The following is a 22838-nucleotide window of genomic DNA, read 5'->3' as shown; positions in this document are numbered from 1 at the left end:
CTACCTCAGCGCTCCTACTGGGAGCAACCTCCAGGTAGGAAAAGAGGTCGTCCTGTCTAAAGGATCAGATATTTGCCCAAGACTAGAAAATGGGAGAGATCTGTTATAAAATGTTCCATTCACCACTTGTTACTCTAGAATACAAGATTGCACAGGAATGCTGAAGCACTATTGGAGGTGGCTGCTCGTTTTAATACAGAATTAGCTTAATAATCCTTTGCTGAAAAGGTACTGTTCACAGCTTTATAGTTTATAATGTTTAAACAATACTGAGACTTGATACGATCAAGTGTAGGACGATGAAGAATTTACTTGAAGACTAGGCATTGATAGCTGCTCCTTTGGGACTCTTCAACTAGTGTAATTTATGGTATCGTACTATGTGACACTACAATTGACATGTTTATGATTACACCAATAATTCAAGACTTTCAAGCATTTAAACAGAGGAGGTAACTAAATGGATTAATTTTAAAAAGGAGAGAATGGAATAAAGCCAAGACACATATCTTCTTGAAAAAGAAAATAACTTAAAATGAACATCTTGGCTACCTTACAAGACAGGATAAATATTATAGACTCAAAGGATGTATAATTTCCAAAAGTGTTAATATTCCTTGGAGATGAAAATACAGTGATGAACATAGAATTCTTAGAATTAAATAGAATTTTACTTGCGCTAAAAGAGAAAGAATTGGTGAACAGGAAAATTGCATGAGGAGAGGGAAACATCCCACCATTGTCAATGTTTTATGGGGAGATACTTGGGATGAGTGTTGAAAACTAGACCAATGACTGATGATCAGGTAGAGAACTCCAAAAACACTTAGAAGAAAAGATATTGAAAAGTTATGGTTAGTATTATCAAACATAAGAAAGTAAGGAGTTTATTATACATACAAAAGAAGTCCAACTAATAAAAACATTGATACAGTCATATATTGATAACTTAAGCAACACTATCTATGGTAACACAGTAAGTCAAGATTAATAACCACAAAATACATATATATATTACATATTGATCTACAAAGTAACATAATGTATATCTCAAAAGGTCATTTCATATTCTCAAGATGTCTAAATACGTAGAAATTCTTCTGAAGCAACTAGCCTGCACCTTCTTACCCCCAAGAGCACGTATGTTAAAGCCTCTTTATAACACCGTAAAACAGGTGCTGTTTTTTTGTCTGCCTTTTAAGGAAGAATTAATGCATTTAGCTGTTTGAATAAACAACACTTCTTTTATTCTCATGCTAGCTTTAGCTACAGCTAGACTGGTTTTATCTTCTTCCTCTGAACGCTCTTCTTTTGTTTTATTATTGTTGGGAATAATGGCAGCGCCATGAGAATTGTGTTCAGGTTTGAAGCAAAACCTCTTTCTTTCACTATCTGGAGAGCACTTATGCAAAGTCCCTTGATTCAACTGCAGGGAAATATGCTTACCTTCTGTTGGTGATGTCTTCAGATGTCTGCAGAGCCCCTCTGTTTCCCCGTATGTCTCTTTAATTTTTACTACTGCTTCTGTTCCTCGAAGTTCCATGAGGGAGCGCAGTTCTTGCAGTGTGCACCCAAATTCTCCTGCATGGTTGGCCTCATTTCTTTGGTTCTTGGAATAAAAATCACTATTTGTCATGTCACCCATTGTTGCTGATTATATTGCTCCACTCGTTATAGTTGATACAATCTTAAAACTGTTTAAAAATTGAAGGAAAGGAATCTTGAATTCCAATCTAAGAAATTAAAAAGAATCCAGTGTGTGTCCAGCGAGCGACGTGGAGGATGCCTCTGGCGTGCAAGGTGTCCCTGACTGACTAGTGGTCCACAGAACGGCTGCTTTCAAGGCTGCAGACCAGCTCCATTCCATTCACCATTTCCCATTATGCTGCACCCAAGCTGTAGAATCTACATGGTCATTTCTTCCTATGGACCTTTGGGAACAAACAGAAAGGACTCATTACAAGAGTGAGCAATAACGCTTTACAAAGGTGATTTCAAATTTATTCTATCATTGCAGTTTGACTTGTCATTTAAGAAAAGCTATGCAGAAACACTGTAGAGATGCCCTGTAAAATGCTGCAGGTAGTCAGAGCTAGCATCAACAAGGATAACACTAGCTCTGTCTTAGATAAAGCTCTCTACAGCTAAAGCACCAATAGCAGTGTTGCTTACTTTAATCAAGTCCCAAGAGCACCCGCTAAATGAGATGGCTCATGAATATTAATAAGTAAGCGATTAGTCCAGCATGCTAGATGCACCTCCAGTATATGCTCTGGTTCATACAGCCACATCAATCTTTCATCTGACAAGAACAAAGACTCCCTCATAAAGGCTACTAGCTAACAAAAATTAGTTAAACACTACTAGTTCTCATAATGGGTTAAAGCAGAACTGTTTTTCAGTGCAAGGACAGTAAAACTGGTGAAAAAAATAGAGCTACCATTACAAATTCAGAATACATTTAAATACATTACATCTTGCAGCCTTGCCTTCTGTGAAAGTAACCATACCCCAGAAAAGAGATAAAACACTTGAGTATCTTGAAGAGCCAGAGCTACGCCTCATACACGGCAGCTCTTGGGTTGCTTTCCTTCAGCACTGCCTGTGAGCCCACTTGCCAACAGCTTCGCCTTGACAGCTAAAAACGTGCGAGCATGGAGCCAACACACACAGACACAGACAAATACACATGCATGCAGGGTGGTGTTAGGTTTTTTCTTTTTTCCTGGTTTTTTCTTTTTTCTTTTTTTTTTTTTGAAGTGTTGAACAAGTCACATTTGGACCATCTGGGAGACAGTTGATTACTTACTAAAACCAGCCTTTAAAACCTGTTTCCCCTTCCCATATTCTAATGAAGTTGGTTTAAATACTGCTGAAACCAGTTATTATATTTGGCACAGAGAGTTTTAACAGAGATTAAAGGTTTCTTTTTTGCCTCAAGCGGGTTATCGCGAGTGCACTGTCTAATCTATAGGTCTCAGAATAGTTTTCTCATAATAACAAAGATCTTTAAAAGAGTACACCATCAGCCTAATGACTGACAAACCTGTCATAGTCAAAGTGCATATTTTCAATTTTCTAAGTACAGTAATACACAGTGGAAATGAGTACACACATAAAGGACACAAAGAGGATCCCAAAGTGTTTCAAGTCCCAATTTTATATTTGTGCAACAATTTTAACCTCCCACCCACATATAGTTAACATAACATGTAGGCTTGGTATTTCCACTGATCTGGCAACACGGAGGCTTGGTATTTCCACTGATCATGCAGAGCAATGGCAATGATCTGCACTACCATTGCGCTGCATGCGGGAAAGATCAGGCCCACTGTATGCATTAATTCCTCTTTGCCCACAGTGACATTATCTGCTTTGGAGCTGTCTAATATATCTTGCTCAATTAGACAAACTGAACCTCTACCAGCCCTCTCATTTACAGATTAAAAAACTCAACATTCCTTTGATTTCAGGGGGGGGGAAGTACCAAAGTTTCACTACAGTATTACAGAATGCAATTAAAATAGCAGTCAACTGCTATGTGCTGCTTCTGTCCATCTTATTTATTGACATATATTCTAGTGCTAAAAACTTCTGCCAACCTTGATTTCACATATTGCTTTTCAAGTTCACAAGAGAAAAATTTCAGCACAAAATACTGCTTACAGTGTGCAATAAAGAGAAACTGGAAGTAATAATTAAAAAGGGCCTTTATTTGCCAAGCAATAGCCAAGGAGGAGATATTCTGCTCTGTCAACAACATTCAACTTCCCATGCTTGCATGCTGGACAGTGTTCACAGTATCAACTCATTTCTAGATAATTCCCTATGTATAGCATGCAGAAAAGACCTTACTCACTATTGCTTTATCTGTTTTTAAACAGGATGGATCAGTATTCTGAATAGAAATAACATCAGCCTGTAGCATTATTTTGAAAAAATTGCAGGATAGAAATGTCACAGATGTCCAGTAAAACAGACTTCATCCCAAGAGGCACTGAACCACCACAACCTCCACTGATGCTATGCCCCCCCGTCCTAAAATCAGCATTTCAGACTCTTCCTGGGTTCATCTATGATAAGTTGCTGCTGACAGTCACATCAAAAAGCAGACTCAGATTTGATCATGAAAAAGAATGCCCAGAAAAATGTTGTGAAAAAATGAGGCATCAATAATAATAACGAATAGCTAAAATGACAGACTGCTATTCACTTCCAGTGGGCAAAAAAGAATCTATTCTTAAGATAAGTACACTTCAAGATCTTGAACACTGGGCATCTAAAACAACCATGATGTTAAAAAAACAAAACAAAACAAAAAAACCACACCGCCATTCACCTAACAGAGAACTTATAGGGCTTTGCTAGTCCTGTGGGCTTTTTAAACATTCCTCTAATAAAATAAAATTGTTCTTAAACTGTTCCATAACACCACAGTGAAAAGACAATTATTAGTATTTTCTGAGAAGAACCATCTACTGATTTCATTAGTGATGCAAAGGGTACTAAACTTAGTGTCAAATATGTTTTCTACATATTCTACATCTGTGGGATGTGTCCACCACCCTCAATCAAGCATCTCTTTTGACTCACTGTGCCATCACTATACATTAATATATTTGCCCCTATTCTTAGAAATTCATTGTCATTTGTCAGCCACAGCAAGACAGCGTTGTTGCTTTTTAGCATGTTTGAGTCACTTGCCTGCTTAATTTTTCATTTCACCTTCAATTAAAAATTAATCAATAAACAACAAATATGAAGTTTACACTTCCTTCAGTGCTTTAAAAACAAATCACTCAGAGTTTGTGCTCTTCATGATTCACCTAATGTTACGACACCAGGGAAACACCATCTCACGTTTTTGAAAGGCAGATGGAAAAATATAGAAAGCACAAAGCATGACTAACATTATTCACTGATAATGCATCTCTCTAATCCCACGGAACAAGATATGCAGGCTTCATTCGATCCTTGATTCTCTTTTATGAAAAGTCCAGGAACCTTGCCAGGGTACATACCAGGTTAGCATGACTGACGCGACCACCTCACCCTTCCCAAGTGGTTAACATTCCTTTAACAAAAGCTGAGAAATAGGAAACTTGAGACTGGCATATGGCAATATTCCCCCATCAGTGGGGCTACAGGCTTCACATCTCCAAAATAGATCAAATTACTAGAACTGGCTGAAATTTAAAGTCTCCTCTACAAGAAATCCAAGTATTGCACTAGGTTTGGGTGGGGGTTTTTTTTGTTTGCTGTTTTTTGGGGGGAGGAGGTTAGAGAGGGGATTATTTTACAAAACGCACTCAAAACAGTGATATTTTCAAGATGTGGATGTAGTATAGTGAACTACCAAGAAATTCTAATTTTAATAAAGCAGGTGATACCTGTATATTTTCAATCAAAATGAACGACTGACATTATTCAGGAACAATATAACTGAAAAACCCTCACTGATTCGATTTAGATCTACCTTGATCTACCATACAGCTGTTCTTTTGCCTCATAGGAGTTGCAGATCCAGACGCACTCTGAAGAGAAACAAGCACGTCTAAACTTTCTAATATGGACATCTAAATTAGGTGAACTGAATTTCATGTTTGGGGTGCCTGCTTCCACTGGTTATAAGGCAAATCTGCATAACTAGTTCACAAAAGATACCCAATGGCATTTGAATCTCGCTGCTAGGGTCTAAGCTACCTGGGGAATAACATCTCCGGCAGTCAAAGGGAACAAGGCTGAGCAAACCACAAGTTTCAGCAGCAGAAGGTGCATTGCACTGGGGGTGGGAAATAGCCAGGGAGCTCAAGGACTTCTCCCTTTCTTTTCAGAGGAGCCCTGAGTCCCCTCGGGGCCTCCAGGCCAAAATTTCTCAAAGTCTTTAACCCAAGGTCCGCTCAATCTCTTTCAATCCAAAGACCATTATCTACGGTGAGCTTCAATGCTTTTAATTTATAACCAAATGCCTCCCAGGCCACAAAGAGCCACCATCGCCAAATCCTGAGAGCACAGCTTTTGACACCGTTCTAGCACGCGATCATTTCCTCCTCAGTTATGCATATTTGGTCTCACCATTCCCTATGACAACAATTTATAGGGAAACCAGTCCTCCATAGACATGTTCAGCAAAAGAGAAATAAAAAACTCCAGTAACTGAAAAAGTAATTTCACACACAATGTTACATTGTTCTTCCAGACAAAAGCAGTAGCTTTTAATGAAGGTTATTTCTTTTTATTTATTCTTACCAATGCTTCTGAAAAAAGCTTTAGAAACAAGAAATTTGAGTAAAAAAATTCCTAAAGTGCAGTTTGAAAACAACAGTATGCTGTGGACAAAAAGACAAAATAGCAGCCCACCTAGATTCACTTCAAGTAGCAAAAGACTTCACATACTAGAAAACCTGAGTAAAATACTATCCTTATTTTTCTCATCAAAAAGTCAGAATATAAGTCTTCACCTTGGTCTGGGATTTTGTTTGTCAAAGATGTCATGGATTTTTGTTGTACAAAGGCACTACAAACTTGAATTATTTGTTCGGGGTTGTTTTTTTTTTTTCCAGAGTGGTTGTGTCTTGGGGAACAGGCTTCCATTCCTGTAGAGCCCAAGTCAAATATTTTTCATCTTCTAGCTGCTTAAAGGAAATGCATGCCAATTAAAACAGAAGCAATTTGGATGAGCTAACTGCAGGCCTGCTGGGAAAACTATTCTTTGATTTCCCTAATCAGGAAAAGTCTCATCTTGGAAGCTTGTAAATATTTTCACAGTGTGTTAGAATGATTTCTAAGTAGATATCATCACCATGTATTCTGACATCTGATTTCATTTGGATTTCTATTGGCAGAAAAATCAGTAGCAAGGTAACAAACCAGATTTCACCAGATCAGAACCACAAGACTTGCATTTCACAGTCCTTAAAGGTCTGGACAAATAACAGATTCATGATGACTCCAAAAATTCAGGATATATTAATAATTTGACTGTTTTCTCTAAACTGTCATCTAAGATTATGCTAACTCTGATCTCAAAATCTGATGATGAAGGAATTGCTTGCATTACAGGAGGAAGGATGAAAAGGTAATCCCTTCTTAATAGGTTGGCAGAGGCACAGCCAGGGCAGAGAGATCAGCAAAGCCCAGGTACTATTCACTCATCATGCAACTGGGAAGAAGGCATACAGATCTGGTTCCCCCTGAATTAAACTAAGGGAATTAGCAGTTCCCACCCTTCTGTATGTAGCATTACTGTCCCACTTGGTTTATTATTTGACTGTAGACATAATGCTAGCTGGTCCCTTGGGACCTATAGAGACCCCCCAAAGTAAGGGGGGGAAAAAGCGCTGGAAGTGTCACATTTTAGTGAGTAGTGGGTATTTAATCAGATTTATCTATATTCATTGCATTAGGGATACCATTCCTTGATAAAACAGGATTGGAAGCAGATTCAAGGGAATTTTCCCTTGAGTCTGAGCAAAATCATTGAGACTACAGTTCCCCAAACTCTGATGTGAGGTGTGGGTAGCAACAGGTTGACAACATATTGCAGAGAACAAAAAACTCATGGCAGACCTTTGCAAGGTGAAAACAGTTGAGAAAGAAAACGATAACCTGCTCTGTAGAAGTCTGCAGATGCGCGAAATAAATCAAGTGTGGCCCAGCTGTACCACCTTTTACAATTTCTTGTTCTTTTCATGTCAAAGACAAAACGTCCATCCATTTGTGAACATAATCTTTGCAGACCAGAATGAGAAATGGATTGTCTATGCAAGCAGCCAACGAAGCTAATCAAACGCACCCAAAGATGCTCAAATTCACACCCTCTTAAAACAAATACTGCCTTTGAAGTTTAATTATCAAGAATGCACAAGATGCAGAAGGAACTAAGGAAAAACACCATTTGAATAAAAGCAGGTTGGCACCTTCACAAGTGTGAAATTTTTGTTTAATACCAGGAAGCCGAGAGTAGATAAAGAAACTGAACTTTGTTGCTAAGTGTTGTCTGAAAATATTCCCGACTTCATCACTACATTTCCTAATGAATTTCAAGTTGCATTAAGTTAACTCGTACATAATTCATTCATGATGAGCACACAGGAATGACACATCTGTACATTCCATCCACAAAAAATTAGAATTTCTTCTATGATGCTTCATTCAGTTATTGTTCTTAGACAGAAATACACTTCCCCTGATAATACGATGACATAAAGACAATAAAGTTAAGGTATTATTTTAAAAAGATTACAAAATGAAAAAGTGTGGGTTTTGTTGGTTTTTTTTTAAATCACAGGCAACTATCTATTATAATCCCTAAAGTAACAATTGTTTCAGTCCTTTCAGTATGAATCCACGCCTCCAGTCAGCTTGGACTTCTTGTACCAGTTTTGTTATCAGGTAGGATAAATAAAAATGATTCCATGCCTCCTGTAAGATACTGTTGATTATTTGAAGGCAAAAAAGGCACTGTCACAAAATAAATCTTTATTAAAGGGGCACAAAATATCATTAATTTCAGTTACACAATAAGCCTATTTACTTAGGACTTTTACCAAACAGAATCAAACTCTCTCACAAATTTGCTGAATTTTTTTTCCATGCTGTACCAGTATACCGAGGGAAACTTAAAATGACAATTGTGATACAAAACTACCTCCAGTGCCCTGTTACAGTGTACAGTTATTCAGTCTACAATTTGATACAAAGTCTGTTTTCCACCATTACTCATGTAAATGGTTACAGCAAAGCCAAATGAACTACTGACAGGAACAAAAATACTATTAAAGGAATCAATTCAGTCCCATTAAAGTCAATGAAATGACTCTATCAATGACTTCTGGGGGATTGGATCAGGTCCTGCAGATGAAATCCTTCCTCCTCTGACGCCAGAATTTCACTCTTTATGAATGCTGTTAGTAGACAGACTGCAATAAGAAACCAAATCATGTTTATTATTGCTCATCACTGAGCACTTGTCTGAGTTAGGAAATATTCCTGGCTTTGCTATGCAACACCATCAACACCTGCTGACTTCAGGCACTGCTGTATGTGACCAGACGGCTAACCAGTAGTACGGGCTCCAACTGGTAGAGCGCCCTACACGGCGTTAGAGATGCTTACTGAAAAGTGATCTCCTACGCAAAGAGATTTTTCTAGTAAAGTCTGTACTAGCCACAAGTTTTAAGAACCCTCTCTCATTTCTTGCTAGTACTAACATGAATTTATTTTGTTTTGCTTTCAGTGATAAAATGAAAGGTTATTTTTCATTAGCTATTTATTCTCCCAAGACTCTAATTCCACGTTGCAAAGCAGTTATTGGATTTCTTTTATTCACTACCTTCCTACACAACACATATTCCTACTCTTCGGGGTTGTACTTTTGGCACTGAACAAAGACCCATTCTACACCTATGTAAGCTTGAGAAAATTCCTGTTTTCCTGTATAGCTGCATTGATTTTATACAGAGACTAACACAGCACAGTTGTTCCAAGGAAGGCCAACTTCCAAACTATGTTATCAACTTAATTGAAAACACAGCTGGAAAAAAGCTAAGGATATTCAATTCAGACTTCAGATATTCAGGTATCATTAAATAAAGTAGATGGGGGTTGGGGGGGCGGGGAGGGAATCTAAGTTAAATGCTCTAAAAGCAATAGCTGATCAGCTAAGGAACTTATCCCAGCACAGACCCAGGATCCAGCACAGATTACTGCATCAGTTATGGAGCTGGGGGGGGGGGGGAGCGCCTTTCTTTAGCAGAAAACACACAAAAAATGCATTATCCAGTGATGTAGTAGAGAGATCTACTGATCAGGTACAAGCTCGTCAGCATTGTCTCCAGGACAAAAGTTTCAAAACTTCTTCACTTGGGCTGAGGTGCTTGCTTCCCCCCCCCCCCCCCAAAAAAAAAAATTAATGTTATGCTATAGTCCATTACAGTACCAACCCAGGGGATAAGGATGAAAAACCCTATACAAAAAAAAGCCCAAACTCACCAGACTCCAATTCAGATATTTTCTTTACTTTGCTTCATTAAAAGCAAATTATTGAAACATAAACACTAAAAAGATGGGGCATTCTACATTTGTCCTTCGCTCATAAAGTTTACATATCACCAGATTTCTTAAATCTAGAATTTGAATTACCACGTGACCTTTACCATCAAGAAGATATCAGCTTGAAGCACACAATTCAAGGGATTTTGCAAAGTCTGCTTTTACAGTCTATGTGCCGGGTATCTGATTATATCTCATTTTAATCAGCAAATTCTCCAGAACATCTTAAAAGAAATAGGTTATCTAGCTCCTTAAAACAAACAGGATCTTCAGCTAGATAGAGACTGACTAAATATAGCTGACAGTCCTACTCTATCCCACACTACCAAAAATTTTCGGACTTTTGTTCAGTCTCAGTTCAGAAGGGACACTGAATTTGGTTCCTAATTATTTTTTTTTCAGTACATTACTAATCATTTCATTATAGAAATATTAACTGGCCTCTTTATCTAATCTTCATACCTTAAGATGAACACAAAGTTTTAATACTATGGTAAAAACTGCCCTTTCTCCTGATAAGTACATGTCTATCTTAACTTCATTTTACCTTCCTTTCTCAGATTTTTGAACAACGCTTTACAGAAACTTTTTATCTTAAAAATTGAGAGTTATGAAGCAAAACTTATATATGTCTGAACCATCTATCAGCCTCTTAATCAATAAGCTACAATTTTTACCCACAACCCTTCTTTGGCCTGTAAATTTCAGAAAACCAAACTCTGAAAGCGCATCGCTTTATTCCTCTGCCAATGCACGTCTGCCCTCCCAACACCTCCCTTGGGGGCTGCATCAACTCACTAATTGTTTTGAGAGTTCTTAAATGGTAGCAGAAGTATTTCCAGTACTGGTTAGAATTTCCTCATAACAGTAGTCTCAAATACTTAAAGGAGGCCAGAATTTTATTATTTTTTAAATAAGCTGGAGATAAATGGAGGCCTTGTCCTGCTTTAGATGGAAGCAAGAAGAGCACCTCTGTACTTCTGAGGAAGTACAGTAGAAGAGCACTCATTAACGTGAAATATAATTTTGATGGATTACTTCTACTAAAAAGTTGACAGGTATCATCTTTTTCATAAGTATGGATCTATAGGATAACAGAGAGAATAAAAACTGAGGAAATCCATAACTGGTCAGCTGCAGCAAAATGCATTTTGTTGTATCCTGTTCTGAACTCTGGAGGTTAAAGGGCCCAAACCAAATCTTGCTTGGTCAACTGGCATTTCTTTACATCAGCTCAAATTGCAATGATGAAACCAGAATAATAACTAAACCTATGTCAGCAAACATGGTATACAGGTCAATGGGTTTTGTACCTGATGAAAAGTTAGTGCTTCTTAAAAGGAAAAGAAGATAGAAATTATATCCAGCATGTGAAAGTCCCAGTGGCTGACTATTTTACTAAAAACACCTGTTTAAATAGCAATATTCCTGGTATGGATGATTATTTAGGAAGTATCGCAGTTTATTCTAGAACATACTGGAAATACTTTGCAACACATACAATTTACGGACAAGATTAAATCCAAACATTTTTCATGGAAAAGACCTTTCCTATTTTAATATCTAATTCCAAACTACCATAGTATGATCAGTGTTGACACTCACATCCCTAAGAAAGAAGTTCAAAATTCTACACAGCAACCCAAGGGAAACCATTCAGGGAAAAGAAAAACCCAAAAAACCCTGGCCTTGCTATGCTGTTTTCTCTGTTCTTCTCTCAGCATCTATCGTATAAATCAACCAAACATTAGCAGTGAAAAGGATTGGTTGAATACTGTTGGCCATGTCACTCTAAAAGAAGTAAAGAAAATCAGAGCACATTGACAGACATTTAGCCAAAAGACAGGAGAGCCACAGCACGGCCATACCAAAATGGAAGCAGATTGCTGTATTTAGCCAAAAATGCTCTATTTCAGCCTTATACATACAATAATGTCTTTTACCTAAGAGTGACTTCAAAACTGATAGCAGAGAAATCCATTTTTACAGGGGAGGTACTCCTTTCTTATATTTTTCAGGGGTTACTCAAGAAAAAAATATCCTTTGCTAGCAGCAGGGCCAGCCAGTGTGGAGTACCAGAAAACACAGTGGCAGCTGAAGTCAGACATCGTTAACATCAGTCAGCAGTTGGCATATGACTGTTCAGCAGATGAAATGCTGGAGCATGATACGGATCTCCATGAGAAACAGCTGGCCCAGGGAAAAAAAACAAAAAGGAAAAAAACCAAACCCAAAAAACCCCACCCCAAACAAACTTACATTGCAGTCTGCATTTGCAGTCCTATCTTCTGCCACATTGGTTTCACTATCAGAGGCATCTTATTATACTATTAAGTAAAGATATAAAGCCATGAAACTAATACTGAAGCTTTTAGTGCAGCACCGTTGGTTGCTAATGAGATTCAGAAAATCCAGCTTCCACGCACAAGAACTATAAGCAGAATAATGAAACAGGAAGAACACAAAATATGAAAGAAAATCATCTGGTTGTTTAAAAAGATACAATATATTCATAGAATCATAGAGTGGTTTGGTTTGGAAGGGACCTTAAAGATCGTCTAGTTCCCACCCCCCTGCCATGGGCAGGGACACCTTCCACTAGACCAGGTTGCTCCAAGCCCCATCCAGCCTGGGCTTGAACAGTTCCAGGGAGGGGGCATCCACAACCTCTCTGGGCAACCTGTGCCAGTGCCTCACCACCCTCACAGTGAAGAAATATTATTATTTAATGAGCGAATAGAAATATATACAAGTGGAATTGGAACACGCACATTTTTCATATGCACTATTCCCATAATGGCTGCAAAAGAAAACTGCATGCTATAATGTATTTTTATGAACAAATACATATTTTCTTTTTGTTAACAGTAAAAAGAACTTTTGTATCTTTTTGTTTAAAAAAAAAAAAAAAGGCCAAAAGAGAATTTTTACATAAGATCAGGCTATTTTGTTCTTGAGATGGGATGCGGTTCTCTAAAATGAGAGTAAAGAGACCGAACTATAATTAACAGCTGCATTTGGTGCTATAAGGACCATCAAAGACAGATTTTGTTGTTGTTGTTGCCTGCATATTTCAAGGCAAGAGACCATTTCCACTTTGCCTGGATAGAACCACAAAATGGTTATAGACAGTACAAGGATATCAGTCATCCTGAATATTTTAATTCTGTTAGGCAGGATTTTTAAGCAAATAGCTATTCTTAGACAACACATCACGTTGACCAGGACACATAAATCCAGTAGGTGCCAGTCACAGACAGACCAAGCGGTCTACTCCAACTATATATCACTCAAACATGACACCACTGCTTCCCATCAGTACAATACAAATCTGTAAAAACTGCCCAAGTCATAAAAGCTTTCTCTTAAGCTCATATTGTTCTTAAATTCATCCTGCTTCCTATCTAGTTACATCAGTCACCTACAATGAAACAATCCAAGCCTTCTTTGTGTCTGCTCCTCACACACGCTTGCAAATAGCAGTATCCTGTATTTCTCACTATATAGCTTCCCTACGTACCTGGACCAATCTCTGTACTATCCGTTAGATAGTTACGTTAGACGCCTGTTTTGCATGCCATTCAATTGCCATTCCTCTTCTAGTAGTCAAGTACCCCAAACCAAAGCAGTGCTCCTCTGCAGAGAAAATGACTGTTCCACGCTGGACATGGCCTGTTCTTTGTCTTCTTGATTTCTAATGAGAGTTTTTCACCTCCTTTTGACTTACCTGATCATTTCCCACAGATATGCAGTTCCTCTCTATTTTTTACAGTAATTGGTAAGAAAATACAAGACAATTCCTGTTACACTGCTGACAGCATTACACTGCTGACCATTACATTCTTTCTTCTGGTTTGTTCATACCTCTAAATTTCATGAGGAATTATGTCAAAATAAATCATAACTGCCTTACCTACCTCTTGAGATCAGTTAACTAAATGTATAAAAACCAAGCCTATTCTGCTGCATGCCTGTACATTACATAGCATGCCTAAAAATACTCATATATGCCTCAGAATTCAAAAGCAGCATGTGAAAGTATAACAAATTTAAAATCAAACTTTAAGAGGTTATAAATTACTGAAAAACGAAGCTACCAGTATTTTAACACCACCAGTACACGTATTAGAATTAAGTTCCTATAAAACTGTTTAAATCTCCTTTATGCCACTGAAGTCTAAGAGCATAATATGCAAGCACCAGAGTTAAGAAAAATAATCCTTTAGCTTTGCTACATTTTATGGAAAACAGGTTATATGGTAGAAGACAAAAGCTATCTTTCTTCAAAAACATATATTTGTATTGTGCTCAAAAAAAATCTACATAAATAATTTTTATAGCCACACCAAAATGCCCAGCTTTATAAAATTTCTTTTTAAAAAGGTGAAATTACCTATCTTTGCTACTAAACATAGAACCAAACCTTGACAGCTTTGAATTCCAGCTTCAAATGCAAACGTCCTTGGCCATGAGCATGCGTGGATTTTGCAGGTAATATAAAGTTAGAACAATATATTGCAATTGAAACTATGATTTGGTTAGAGTCCCCTTCCAGGTTTTAAAGAGTACAGACAACAGAGCTGGAAGAGAGCGAACAGTCATCTAGTCCATCCCCCACCCGAAAGCAAGGCCAAGAGCCCCTACCTCTCTCCTAGCTCGCATGGCAGGTTGTTAGCTGGCTTATTTCTGTCACCTGACATGAAAACCACATGTGATTATTGTTCTCTTTAATCGGGGGAGAAGAAAGGGAAGCATTCATATAAAATAGAATCTAACATCTACCATGAAATTTTTAATCTATAAGAAAATCAAATATAAACATATGCTCTCCACAGTGATTTATAACTATGAACCTCTTAACCGCGATGAAATAGAAGCAGAGCTACTGGAGAGATAAGTCAGTACCACGTAAATCCATGTGAAAGGATGAGCGAGAGAGAAAAAAAAAAAAAATCCCCGCAGGACTCAGTTGTACAATAGAAACTGTCAGCCAAGGTCACTCTTAAGAAAGAGAGCAGCCAAAAAGGAGGTTTTAAATCTCAGTGGGCATTAGCTGAAAGACATACAGTGATGTTCTGCAGTGATTTTAAATAGGACATTCACAAAGGATTAAAAGTATATGTACATCAGTCAACTCTATCAAAATACCAAATTTTTGCTAGATGCTCCCTGCACAGATTATTCTCATATACAGAGAATCAAGAAGTTGTTTTGGAAAAGAAATTACAAACTACAGTTTTACAGAAGTTATAGCTACGCACTGTGTAAATATCTCAGCCACAAAAATGGCGTTGCTCCTTTCTACTGAAAACGTGTGAGAAAGATCAGAAACATTTAACACCACTGGAAGACAAATAAAGGAGCGAACCAAACCCACCGCAGGCGAGCTGACAGCCTGAGGAGATGGTTGCAGAGGGCACTCATCACCATCTGATGGCAACTCCTTCTAACTGGCAAAAGACCACAACACCTGTCCCATGGGAAGGCGCTTTCTGGACATGCACATGTATACAAAAGCTGACACATACCAGGCTCGTTATTCCTAAAAATTATTCAGAAAGAATAAAAAGAGTTTGGGGAGAGAAATTTCAAAAGCAAACTGTTCTTTACATTCAGCTTTAAGGAAATCATTAATTTTAGCAAGAGGTTTTGAAAGCCGGGGAGGGGGGGATATCACTCTTCCCTCAGAAAGGTATATGGTACAGACACTACTCTCTTTCTGCTTCACAGCAGCAACATTTGGAAAACTACTTAACCTTTCTATTTTTATCTGGGTGCATTCAAATTACCAATAATGTACAACATGCTGTAACAAAACCACTGATGTAGGGTATAATTTTCCCTCAAGCACATTATCCTAGCTGGTGGCTCAGAAAAATAAGCTGATAAAACAGCAGCAGACATCAATTGATGGATAAAAAGTGATCACAGCTATGTAGAATGTTGCTGCCCAACCTTAAAATCATACAATTAGCCAAAAAATATAAGCAGTAGGACAGGACATACTGACAACCATACATTATCTATGGGGTTATCCCAAAAATCCTCCTACAAACACGTTTTTAAATAGACCATCAGGTTATCGCCTCATAATTTAGCTATTAACACACAGATTTATTTTAAAGCCATCATCATGCCTGGTACTTTTATTAAATATCTTCCTCCTTGTCAAGTTCAATTGGGATCTCATCCTAACCATGATGAGCTTTTAATTTTCTGTTCTATTAATAGCAACTTAAAAATAAAATGTTCTCTTTTGAAACTATAAAGCTGTAACTTTCTTTAGGAGCTGCAAAGGGGAAGAGAGATCAATCTTCCCACTCCGCATCTCTTAAACTACATTAGCTATCTGCATATATGGAAAAAAATCAAGAGAATAAGTAAGAAATATGAATTTTCTTTAAGAATACCTTAACTATAACTCTATACAAGGATTTATCACGGCTACAGAGCAGTAATAAGGAGTTATCAAAATACAGGAAATAAATACTTTAAGAATTTCCATGTAGGTTCTGAATCATTCTCAGCAACTCTCTTGCCAGTCATCAATAGATAATAGATTAATTAATGACATAATTAGCTGCAGGATACACAGACTCCTATCCAGCAAAGCCCTTCAGCAGATACTCAAATTTCAGCACAATTGGGGTCCTCATTAACTCCCTGGCAAATGAGGGAAGATGGAAAGTTAGAGACGAGTATCATGGCACTCTGTGGCCATCTGACACATGGATCAGATTGTTCCAGCTGCTTTTCTTCTGTTGCCTCCTTCAAGTAATGGCAGGAGGAGAAGGTACAGACAAAATCGTTCACAAGCACTCTCTAGGGTCCAGTATGAATACCATTAATACAAAGTACACATGCGGCAGCACTCACTTTTATCATCATACTGTGCAGTGCTGCTTTCACTTGCAAGAAATTAAATCAGTAATATCAAGTCCTAGGCTATCATCGAAATCGGAGAGCCCTAATATCTGCAGAAAAGCAACAAGTCAGTAACTTCAGTTTGATGTCAACTTACACCAATGCAAGACAGGCAAGAGAGTACTGTACACAAACAGTGCTGGAAGGACCTGCACTTGGGCTTTTCCACGTCTCTCTCTGACCCGCCTAGCTTCCCAATTTGCAAGCTGCCTAGTTTTGGTATGCAAACTGGTATACAACCAAGGCACCCGGTTGCTTTGAGATGTATTTTCTGTAACTGCCTAAATGCTTGTGACCTTTCTTTTAGGATATGGGCCTTGCCACAGCTATTCAAGCCTATCTTTATCTAAAGATTGGAACACTGAAATGTGTTTTAATGAGGGATAAACTGAGACCATCTGGATGTCTCAGCTGCTACAGAGCATGATTGTTTGCTGATTTTAACCATGTCTCTTGCAGAGAACATAGACCTGTGTTGCACAAAATGCACTAACTCAGCTTGATTTCTCCTTGTAATCAAATGTGTTGATCTAAAATCTATTTCCAGCAAATTATTTGTCTGTTTTGGGAACAACTCCCTCCTCATCTCTTAACCACGGTGATGGGGATAAGCAGAGACAATTGAGTTGCAAAGGTATTTTTGTTAGAGGCTGACAGCAAGCATTCTCAGTGAAATCTTCCATTTTGGAATATGACCACCATTTATTCACAAACTACATAGCAGATGCCAACTTTCTGGATGTTGTAGTAAGACCTGGAATTTTCTTTTTTTTTTTTTTTTTTTGTTTTTTCTTTACGAACATTTGATATAAAAAATTTTGTAATTAATTTGTCACTTTTGTATGGTGTTGCATTAGGTCAATTTGCATTTCTTTATGTATATTTTTCAATTGTAAATGTATACTGAGTACTGGATAACTATATTGTTATTAAACTTAAATATATAATTTGTTGACCCTGTATATATTCTGCAAGATAAACAATGAGTCTATTTGGGGAGGTGAAGTAACAAAACTACTCCTTTTCTTTTTTGCTAGTTTAACTTCCCATATATCCATATGGCATGGTCGTAAAAGTGGCAGCACAGCACAAATGGAGCAGCAAAAGCCTCTTCCCACAGCTCCACAGAGCGCTGCCTTTTTCAATATTACCTAGCTGTTAGATAAGCATCTTAGTTTTACATCGCTCAATCAAACTGCACCATTTATCTGCAATTACCCAGCAATTTTAGCTTAGCATAAATCTATGATGCTATCAAAGGGGGGCTTTTCCACGCTACCTGCTGCTCCTTTCTGCCAGCAATGCTAATAAGCGGCCAGCAGTGGGGTGAAAATATCAAACTGCACTTTTATTTGCCAGCTGAGGTCTACACCTGATCATGCAGACCGTAACGCTATGGTTTTAGTCTCTCAAGTTGAAACTGTTCTACTTTGTAGGAAAAAAACCCCAAACCCACCATATAATTAATGGTCAGCAAAAGAAAGTGTGAAATAATTCTGTAGACTAATAATTAGAATATTCTCTAGACAGCTGAGAGACTGCTGCTCAATTCTCAAATTAAATAAAACGAATAGGGAACTGAACCCAAACTTCCTATGTTCCCACAGATTTTTCCACATCAGAAGACTAAAGGAACTAATGCTTTGTGAAACACTCCGAATTCTAAAGTCTTTAGCAAACTTCACAACTATTTTTGAAGAGACCGAAACTGGGTTGGGGGGGGGGGGGGGTAATGACTTCCACCAAAATAATTCAGACAACATGCACCATTAACAATTTTAGATTGAAACATTCTGTTTAAATTAGTTTAAGTGCTGTTAATTATGCATTCACCAGAAATGACACCTTTCACTTCAGATTCCAAGCAGATCTGAAAATTAAAGAGTAAAACCAACAACTGTTCTTGTAAGTAGAACTACTCTAGGGATACTGAGACATTAAGAAATTTAGCGTATTTTTACCGTATTTTTTCTTCACCTTTCTTCATCTAAATACAGTTTCTGAAAAAAAAATGGTACTCTGTTGATTATACCTCTCAAAAACTGATCCAACACAGAACGTTCTGGCTTTTGACTAGAAAGTGATTATTTGAAAATGAAATCAAGTCTTGTGTTCATTTCCTATCAGAGTATCAATAAATGCCTAAAAGGGAATTTTTGGAAGAAGTATCTTGAGACATTTGGAATACCCCCAAAATGCCAAGACTGATTACTCCCATTTTTTAAGCTACATCTAGTACCACAGTACATTGCTTTATTGATTTGTTGGGCTCTTAATTCTTTCAGGGATAAACACTGCTACAGAAAAATCAGTTGGTTACTACAATATTTGGATTCCCACTTCTAAACCAAAATGGTTTTGATAAGTCTCTGAATTCTTCATGTCACAACTAAACTTTTGAAATTCACCCATCACGAATGATCATCACAGATTTACTAGAAAGCCACGTCGCTTAATCTGGGACCAGGTCCACAAATATTTGACAACTAAAGGATTCCAAAAGAAATGTATTACATAATTATAGATGTGGATACATCTACAAATGAACCAATAAAATTAAATCTCTCCCTCTACAGACAGAAGCGGTAACAAGGAATTCCCCGTATTTTGTCACAAGTTCTGCAAAGATCCACGCTTGTGTTGAACATACCTAACCACAGCTAAAATCAGTAATATTATTAATTATAGCTGTAGCATGTTGTGTACAAGGTGTACCAATTTAACACAATCAAGTCTTAAACACTGGGATTTCCATGATTAATCTTAGAGCACTGTTTGACTCAAACCCCCTGCATTGACTTAATACCTGAAATCTGCAAGTAAACAAAAAATGTAATCCAGTTGTTTCCAAGGTTTTCATACTAATCAACTCCTATGTATTTCCAAGAGAAGCAAATTCACACCTCCTGACAACAGATTTGTTTTTCTTAGTTATGTTTTGTGGGCCCATCTGAAATAATTCACACATCAGGGACAAAATTACTATACTGCTAATAATTTTAAGCAATCTCTGAATCTGTTTCTTAAATCAGAAGTCTTACAGGGATAGTAGTCCCCGCCACAGTCTCCAGAATAATGAAAGGAAATTGTCAATTCACCAACAACAATCTTTGCATGTTTGAATACAACCCCTAAAAATAAAAACATATGCTTTTCTCAGAAAATTAAGCAAAACTAATCAAAACATAACCCACATGCTATCACAAAAGGCATATCCACTCCACTCCTGATTTCAGTGAGCAACTCAGCCAGGTTGTGGATTAACAAGATACCACCTCTTGCTACAGCCTATTTAAACCTGCTGCTCTCTATGTAAATCAATGCGAAGTTTTTATAGGTGAGCATTTTAAATGAACACAGCTTTATTCACATATGTTCGTGTGTCTATTGTTTTGCCGTCTTTGAAAATGAACAGAAAATACTTCCTCAGATGCGTTCCTTAATAACCTGCTGTTATCTTGCTTTTTGTAACTTCTTGCAAGAACAAAACTTACCAAGTCCTAGCATAACCATTTAAAAAAATACCTACGTTCCCATTGTCAAAAATGATTTTTAGCACTTGCGAGACTGCACCTATGGAAATACAATGAGTAGAACAGACCCATTTCCATTTCTGTAACAGCAACTCAAGTGACCTTCAAGAAATTATACAAATAGTAAAAACGTACATCTATCATCTAAACTTATTTAACCATTTTTCCAAAGCTGCAGTTCCCCAGTGTCTTCCTACGACTGCCAAAAGCACGTACACCTCATTTTAACAGACTGAAAAACATTCTTGTAGCACTCTGTGTACTCATGCTCTTCATTTACATCACAGTCAAAAGGCAATGACACAAGAAAATCTGTGTGTATGCTCCTGTTTATCTGTTTCTCTGGTTGACCTGATCTGCCACTTGCAAGCACACAGGAACAGCAGCTTATTTGCTGAATCTGTTTACCCCACTGTCATTCAAGATGTAGTACGATGCTTAAATAGGCAACAGTCAGATTAATATAATTGAGGATGCTGTTCAGAGCAGACAGGAAGTCATGCCGGCATTGCAAAGCGCTTATTCTCTTATGATTAAAACGTCCCCAGGGTTATATCAGTATAAAGACGCACCCGAATCAGAGATGCACAAAGCCAGAGGACCAAAAGACGTGAGCTTTTCCTTTTCAGAATAGCTCACCAGTACGAAAGGAAGAAACATGAATCACGCAAAGATAAGTTGCCATTTTAATTGCATAAGAAACACTGGTGGATTTGTCATTCCTTTTGACAGATTTTTTTCCCAGAGTCACATTATAACCAGAGCTATATTTCTATTGCATAAGACATTTCATGCACCAGAATGAAATCCCAGCACACAGATACAGAAAACCTCTTAAATAGCCTATTTTCTTTTACTCCAGTGATATATGCCTCTCTGCTATTCCAGAACAGATTAGAAAGACTCTGTCCGAACACAACATAAGAAAAACAAATAAGGAGCAAATCAGTGACTGAAAAGAAGTTAAAGTCCTCAGCATCATAGGACTGACTAGCAAAACACAGATTTCTTTGTACTGGCATCACTATTCACAGTACAGGAAAAAACAGATATGCAGATTACAGTGGCATCCTCCTGTAGAGATCTGAACATTGTTACCACAGACGGCACATTAAGAAGTAGAGTAATGTTGCTGGTGTATCCATTTTCTGAAGTCTTTCAGTCCATTTTCACTTAAGCTATTTAGTATCTCAGCACTACAAATATGAAAGTATTTCATTTTGAATCACTTGTCCTCACTCACAAGTTGTCAAGAAAGTCTGAAGAATAGTAACACAAAGAGTAAAGTTTTAGTGGTGGAAAAGGGCTTATCAAAGTATACCATTACATGCAGTGTTTCACAGGTCTAACCATGTCTGAAAGCAAAATGTCCACAGACAGAAACGCTGTGCTGCAGCTAGAACTGCACAACAGTTGCATCCTACCACCTGATAACCACTAGCTTGGTGTTAAAACTTGGGACAATGATTTAAGTGACATTTGCCCTAGAAATGAGCCCTCCAACTCATACTAAAGCACACAGGAGTCACCAGTGGAATAACACACAGAAACTATTTCTGTATCTGTGCGGAGTTGATCTTTGCCTTTTCTCTAGCCTAGATTTTGATTTCCCTTAAGTGATCAGTGATGGCCTAATTCTACTCCCATTTACATCAGTTGCAGCTTTACCATCAACTTCAAAGAAAATGGTTTTAACCCAAATATAGTTCGTTTTGATAAATTCTACTTTAAGAGAGAAGAACTTCTGCTTCTCCATCAGAGGATAAGATGATGTATTTTTACGACAGGCTCCACAGCCAGATGACATTGCTATGCCCTACATTCACATTTTGGTTTTGAGCAACACTGCGGTTTTGAAGCAACTCCTACAACCATTCTTTTGTATTGTGTGTTAGTTCAGTTTGCAGAACAGCTTTGGTGCTCATGCACTCAATTTCTTTGGGAAGAAACAAAGCAGAAGCCCCACTGCAGGTTCACACCAAAAGCATTCAACACATACAGATCTGAAATGATCACAGGTCTTTGGAAAGCTTCCAGTCACATGTAGTGAGTACTTCCAGCCCAAAGGCTCAGACTAAATCTAGTCCAACATAAAACCTGCATAGGTACAGGGGCCTCAACACTGATTGCTTCAAGCTATTGATCTGCTTCTAATGCACCAAATGACTTGCTGATGTAGACACATTTCAAACTCCAGTTCTAATTCTTATCTCTATAATCTTTTTATTTCGCATGCCATCCTAGATAATTCACTCAGCATTACTGATGTCCACGACCTTCTGTGTCTTATCCTCAGATTCTTATTTAAATTACATAGATTTCCTTTTT

The 22838-nt window shown here is 37.7% G+C and overlaps 1 protein-coding gene across 1 annotated transcript in view; it reads right to left on the bottom strand.

Annotated features, from left to right (window-relative positions):
- ATP2B2 (ATPase plasma membrane Ca2+ transporting 2) overlaps positions 1 to 22838 on the bottom strand; it is a 413794-nt gene that overhangs the window by 187950 nt on the left and 203006 nt on the right. Inside the window, exon 3 of the mRNA XM_050904420.1 lies at positions 1447 to 1931. Within this exon, the coding sequence (XP_050760377.1) occupies positions 1447 to 1645 (199 nt within the window). The 5' untranslated portion in view covers positions 1646 to 1931. The remainder of the gene's footprint in view (positions 1 to 1446; positions 1932 to 22838) is intronic.

This window comes from Gymnogyps californianus, chromosome 13 (genome assembly GCF_018139145.2).
Source record: "Gymnogyps californianus isolate 813 chromosome 13, ASM1813914v2, whole genome shotgun sequence".
NCBI classification, from domain to species: domain Eukaryota; kingdom Metazoa; phylum Chordata; class Aves; order Accipitriformes; family Cathartidae; genus Gymnogyps; species Gymnogyps californianus.
This window is presented reverse-complemented; position numbering and strand designations above follow the sequence as displayed.